The 6,366-nt window shown below is 46.5% G+C and overlaps 1 protein-coding gene across 1 annotated transcript in view; it reads left to right on the top strand.

Annotated features, from left to right (window-relative positions):
• Nucleotides 1-4,691: 4,691 nt before the first annotated feature.
• UBTD2 (ubiquitin domain containing 2) overlaps nt 4,692-6,366 on the top strand; it is a 79,903-nt gene continuing 78,228 nt past the window's right edge. Inside the window, exon 1 of the mRNA XM_012649738.1 lies at nt 4,692-4,884. Within this exon, the coding sequence (XP_012505192.1) occupies nt 4,815-4,884 (70 nt within the window). The 5' untranslated portion in view covers nt 4,692-4,814. The remainder of the gene's footprint in view (nt 4,885-6,366) is intronic.

Below are 6,366 nucleotides of genomic sequence, written 5' to 3'. Positions count from 1 at the left end.
ACACTCATTTAAAAATTATCATAAATATTTTTCTCTGTAATACACTTGAACTAATTTATTTAAGCCTTTTCATAGTGTGACTTATGACCAGCTGGGCATTATTAGTATGGGCTTTTAAAAGCATGAAATCTTAGCTTTGGGTAATTTATTACCAGTCTTACCCAGTTAGATAGCTGTAGTGTCAGTTTCTTTGAGCCTGAGTTCTAAGGACTGTAAGCTGTAAGCTGTGCTATACCTTTCCAAAGTAAAGTTTAGAAAAAGGAACATCAACCACCAAACTTAATTTTCTTCTGGAGAGAGGGGATGGGCTCTGATATAACTGGAGTGGGGAAAGAAGTTGTTTGGGATAAAAGGATTGTTTCTGGAATTAATTATAGATGCTTTTATTCTCCGTTATTGTCATAACAGTTAAGAGTTAATTGAGGTTTAATGAAATTAGCTCAGGTGTGTTGCAGGTTAACATATTTAAGAATTCTTGCTCATTAAGTAGGTTTTTGTTGGGAAGGGAAAGAGTTTTTCCTCAGGGTGTTGGCACAGATCCTTAGCTTTTCAAACATGTGGTGGTGGTTGTAATATTAATCTGGATGTATTGGGTTATGAAAAGTCTTTTATCAACGTTGAGTAAGATACAGTCTTCGGATACTTTTCATGACAGATTTGAGCTTTGCATGACAGATTTAATTACATTCACAATGTTGTACAAACATCACAGAATGGCTTGACCCTTTCTAAGTATCAGCCAGCCTTAGTAAAAAAAAATGACTTTTAAAAAAATTTTTTTGACCATTTGAGATACTATACTTTGCTTTTACCTCTGTAACCATCTCTATGTATACAAATTTCTGTGTATATATCAAGAAAATCTTTCTTATTAGGCAGATAACCTTTTTGAAGAAATTTGGGGAATTTTTGCAAGAGACTATAGAATACGGAAATGGCTTAAGTCACATTGTAATATTTGTGTTATCTGTTATTTTGGAATCATTTGTACAAAGTATCTTCCTTTGGCATGCCTTGCCTAGAATTCAGTTTTTGAGTTTCAGCTACTTAGGCTGTTTTTTTAATGCCTAATTTTAATCAAGACAGGTATATCATAGAAGTTATACAAGATTATTTAACAGTTCTCTGCAAGTTTCCATGCTTCTAGAATTTCCCATCGTTCTGACATTTTTAGACATATTCTGTATGGTTCTCTGCCTTGCGATGACATTGTGATGCTGGGGTTGCCACTTAGGGCCTCTAGAGAAGGCTTTTAGCTCATGGCGTTTGCTAAGGAATTAAATCTCTTATGATTTTTTAAAATAAGAAATATATGGGGGCCAGGCGCGGTGGCTCACACCTGTAATCCTAGCTCTCTGGGAGGCCAAGGCGGGCGGATTGTTTGAGCTCAGGAGTTCGAAACCAGCCTGAGCAAGAGTGAGACCCTGTCTCTACTAAAAAAATAGAAAGGAATTAGCTGGACAACTAAAAATATATAGAAAAAATTAGCCGGGCATGGTGGTGCATGCCTGTAGTCCCAGCTACTCGGGAGGCTGAGGCAGAAGGATTGCTTGAGCCCAGGAGTTTGAGGTTGCTGTGAGCTAGGCTGACGCCATGGCACTCTAGCCTGGGCAACAGAGTGAGACTCTGTCTCAAAAAAAAAAAAAAAAACCCCACAATGAGTTATCACTTAACTACAGTGAGAATGGCCTTTATCGAAAAGTCCCAAAACAATAAATGTTGGTATGGATGTGGAGAGATAGGAACATTTATACACTGCTGGTGGGACTGCAAACTAGTACAACCTCTGTGTAAAGTAATATGGAGATACCTCAAAGAGCTACAAGTAGAACTACCATTTGATTCAGCAATCCCATTACTGGGCATCTACCCAAAGGAACAAAAGACATTCTATAAAAAAGACATCTGCACTCGAATGTTTATAGCAGCACAATTCACAATTGCAAAGATGTGGAAACAACCCAAATGCCCATCAATACATGAGTGGATTAATAAAATGTGGAATATGTATACCATGGAGTTCTACTCAGCCACAAAAAACAATGGTGATCTAGCATTGTTCTTGTATTATCCTGGATAGAGCTGGAGCCCATTCTAAGTGAAGTATCCCAAGAATGGAAAAACAAGCACCACATGTATTCACTATCAAATTGTTATTAACTGGTCAACACTTAAGTGTACGTATAGTAATAACATTCACTGAGTGTTGGGCAGGTGGGGGGGGGGAGGAAGGGATGGGTATATCCACACCTAATGGGTGTGGTGCGCACCATCTGCGGGATGGACACGCTTAAAGCTCTGACTCAGGTGGGACAAAGGCAATATATGTAACCTAAACATTTGTACTCCCGTAATATGCTGAAATAAAAAAATTAAAAAAAGAAGGGATTGTTTCTATAGGCGTTACGCAGTAAGTTTAGATAGGTGATGCGAGACATGAAATAAAAGGAAGAGTTAATAAAGAGTCCCCACACAGTTTGAGGCATTATTATTGGCCCAATTTTACAGGTTAGGAAACTGAACTCTAGAAATTTAAGGTTGTATAGCTAGTACACAGTGGAAGTCAGATTCCAATCCAGGAAGTTAATAGCAGATCTGGGGCCCTTAATGCTACACTGTTCTGCCTCCAGGGAAGATGTGTCTCTGTTCTAAGATGAAGGAAGGGCTGAGGACACCCGTTGCTGAGCATGTCTCCATGAGATGGCTCTCTCTGCCTAGTGCCAACTCCTCAGTGCTCATCAGAAACCCCTCATCATTTGGGTGCCTACCATCTGTTTAATAGACATCGTAGAAGTCTTGGTTTCTGCAATTTCTAGTGCAAAATTCAGGACAAAGCAATCTCTTTGCAAATATTGAGCACGCAGCTTCTCTCCTTCAGGGAAATGATGAAGTGATGTCTAGCTGCCAACGTGAATACTCAGCTGAGAATGATCAGACAGAAGGCTTTGTGGCACAGCCTCTGATGTCAGAGCAACCTCTGAAAACTCATAAAATCATTGATTGTATATAAGCTCTTTTAGAATGTTCAGGACCACAGCTGAGGACAATGCTAATTCTTCAGTATAAGTTTAGTATAGCAGACTTTTATATCTCACGACATTTCTGTGCTTTAATGTAAGTGTAGGATTTTGTTTGTTTAACGTCTGATTATCTCTAAATTTTTGCATTTTGGACTGTTTCTGTGAGCTAGAGTCCCAGATGTGGAATAATCCTGAGTCAAAGGGTATGAACATCTTTAAGTCTCTTGATCTGCATTTGCCAAATTGCTTTGCAAAAAGATTGAACCAATTTACACTCCCACCAGCAGTATGAGAATATATTTAAATGCAAATCCCAAACTGCAGAGCGTCTCTTTCTTAGGTATTTCACTTAAAAAAATTTTTTTAATGCTAAGCAAAAGCTGACCCAGGATGTTAAAAAAGGATTCTGATATAAAAATGGAGCAGATAGTTAAAACAGCTGTTAGGCAGAAATAAGGTTTAGAAAGCCCGAGAAGGACGATAAAAATTTTAAGGCATTATATAGCAAGAAGCACGATTCTAAAGGGACTTTAACAATTTGGCTGAGATTGGAAAAGTAAGCGCCAAGAATGTTGGGCGTGGTCGATGTGCCAAATTCTAGATTAGAAAAGCAGGGTATTTCATTTATTTATATTTCACTTTGTTCTAAAGATGATTTAAGATACCTAAAGGTAGGATCTTGAGAAGTAGTATTGTTTGAATAATCCACCTCGTGAAAAATTAAACAAACCCACGCCCGCTAAACTGCGTTCATCGCTTCTCCCCTCCGAGGTCCCTCCCCTCTAATCGGAGTCCAGCTTGCGGCCACAATGACGGCCTCCACCCAGTGAGGCACAGTGATTTTAGGGGGAATGGAGGAAGGGCAGGCAAAAGGAAGCCCAGACTGTGGGCACCAACCCACAGAGCTCTACACAAATGCAAAATGTGCTGGGACCTCAGCGTCCAGCCAGGACGCCTCCGCCCCGTCCCCGCCTGTGAGTCTCCCTCACTACTTCTCGGTGCCCCCTTGCGACCCGCCTCCACCAGAAAGAAAGAGCTGACTGCCTAGGAGCCAGAAACTCGGTTTCGCCCCTTCCTACTTCTCTTTTCTCACTTTCGTTCGTCTTTTCCGGCTTTCCCTCCCTTCTCTCCGCTCCTTTCTTCTTCGCGTCTCCCACCCCTCGCTCCTCGCCTCAGCTCCCTTCCTCCCCGCGCGACGCCCCTCGCCTGTCCTCCTCCCGCTCCCCTCTCCTCCTCCCGCTCCCCTCTCCTCCTCCCGCTCTCCTCTCCTCCCCGCTCCGCTCGCGGCCCCGCCGCAGCCAATCAGAGCGCGGCCTCCCGCGGCCCGCCCCTCCCCGGTGGTTCCGGGCGGACCAGGCAGAGCCCGGGCCGCGGGTGCGGAGGGCGGCGCCGCGGGGCGGGGGCTGATGGGGACTGGAGGACAGACGGCGCCGGCGCGGGGCTCGCCTGGGCGCGGGTGTGCGGGGCTGTGAGCGGGCGACACGGGCGCTGCGGCCCGCCCGGGATGGGCCAGCCCCGGCTTGGCGGGGCCGAGCCGAAGGCGGGGGCTACACGCAGGCCAGGCCTGCCGGGCGGGCGGCCCGGGGGCTGAGGCAGAAGTGGGCGCGGAGGAAGGGGCCGAGCCAAGGCGGTGGGTGGAGCGGCGAGGGGGGCGGAGGCTGGGCCGCGGCGGGCGAGCGGAGCGGCGCGCCTGTCCGGAGCTTGGCGGTGGCCCCGGAGGAGGCTGAGGCGGCGGCGGCGGCGGCGGGCCCGGACAAGCGCCCGGAGGTGGCGGACGAGGCGCCAGGGTCCCCCATGGGCGGGTGTGTGGGCGCCCAGCACGACTCCTCAGGCAGCCTCAACGAGAACTCGGAGGGCACCGGAGGTAGGTGAGCACCAGGGGGCAGCCTCGGCCCCCCATTGTTCGCGGCCAGGCCCGGCCACCTGTCCCGACCCCTGCGGGCCGCACGGCCGGGCCCCCGCGGCCGTTTGTCTTCGCCTCTCCACGTCACTCCCCGCGCTCGGCTTCCGGCTGCCTCGCCGGCCGCGGGGGTCGCCCCTTCCCTCCCAGCCCCGGATAAAAGTCCTCTGCACGCCAGGGATGTCGCCCTCGGCCTCGCAGACCGCACCGCTCGGCTCGGGGAACTCGTACCCCAGACTGCCCTTCTAGCCACCTCACTACGGCTCCAGTCCGTTTAATTATTCAGGAACAGGATGGCGGCGCTGGGGTTGCAGAAAAGCGAATTGATGGGGGTGGGAGGGAGACTAATGCGTTCCCTCCGACGGGCCCCCGCCACATCTCTCCGCACCCTTCCTCGGTCGGCAGAGTTGGCTGGTCTCAGCTTTCCTGAGTTTCAGATGACAGCTGCCCGGGTTGGTTCCAATTTGGCCATTTAAACCTGCGAGTTTCTGGAGCTCGGTTGAGGAAGTCTCAAGTGGCCACAGGCATTGTATTAAGGAGGGGCGGGGAAACGGTCTGCCCAAGTAAAACGTGGCTTCTTGCTACAGCTTGAGGGTGTTGGGCCGGTGTGCTGTCGGGGTGGGCTAGTCAAATTCCGATCCGTCTTACGTAAAAGGAAAATATGTAGGATAAAAGTACAAATGCATTGAGAGTCTGACTTACCCCAGTAGGATCAGTACTTCGAAAGTTTTCTAACACGGAACGCACTTCTATTTTATAGTAAATAGCTGTGTCCTGGGAAGTATTTTAATCCAATCAATAGTACTTGTGTGGCGATATAATAATAAAATTAATTCTACCTTTACTTAAGTGACCTTTTACAGAGTCCATTTTCTGGAATATCTTAGTTAAAAACAGCTGTAGGAAGAGTAAAGATGGCAGTGGTGGTTTGATTCCGACCTAATGTTAGAGGCATTTTTCTAAGTTCCTAAATTGTTTTTGTGTGGGAGGGTTTACAACTTTTTCTTAACATACTAGCATTTAGACTAGTTGCTTTACCCTGTTACTTAAGCTCTGTCCATAAACCAATACACCTAACTTTTGGCTGATGGATTCCCTGGATTACATGTTTAGCCATGCCACTTTATTAAAATCTGTGGGTATCCTGTATAACTAAATCCTGGGCACATAATTTGAGAGCTCAGTAAAGGTTGTCTTGAAAAAGTAGTGCATGAAAATGCTACTTTATAGTGCATTTCGTGTCATAGCATTATTACTTGGTGGCACATTAATGAGATCCTCAGTGACAACAAAACAGGAAGATAAAAAGGGCATGATTTAAAACAGCCTTGGGTTAAGGTCAAATTGGGGGTCAAAATGATTCTTCCTCTAATTGAGGTGATTGTTAGTGGTGCCAAAATATATCAGTATTTGTTATAGGTAGTGTTTAGTTTTAATTATTTTTTT

Source organism: Propithecus coquereli, unplaced genomic scaffold (genome assembly GCF_000956105.1).
Source record: "Propithecus coquereli isolate 6110/MARCELLA unplaced genomic scaffold, Pcoq_1.0 Scaffold301, whole genome shotgun sequence".
Lineage (NCBI taxonomy): Eukaryota > Metazoa > Chordata > Mammalia > Primates > Indriidae > Propithecus > Propithecus coquereli.
This window is presented reverse-complemented; position numbering and strand designations above follow the sequence as displayed.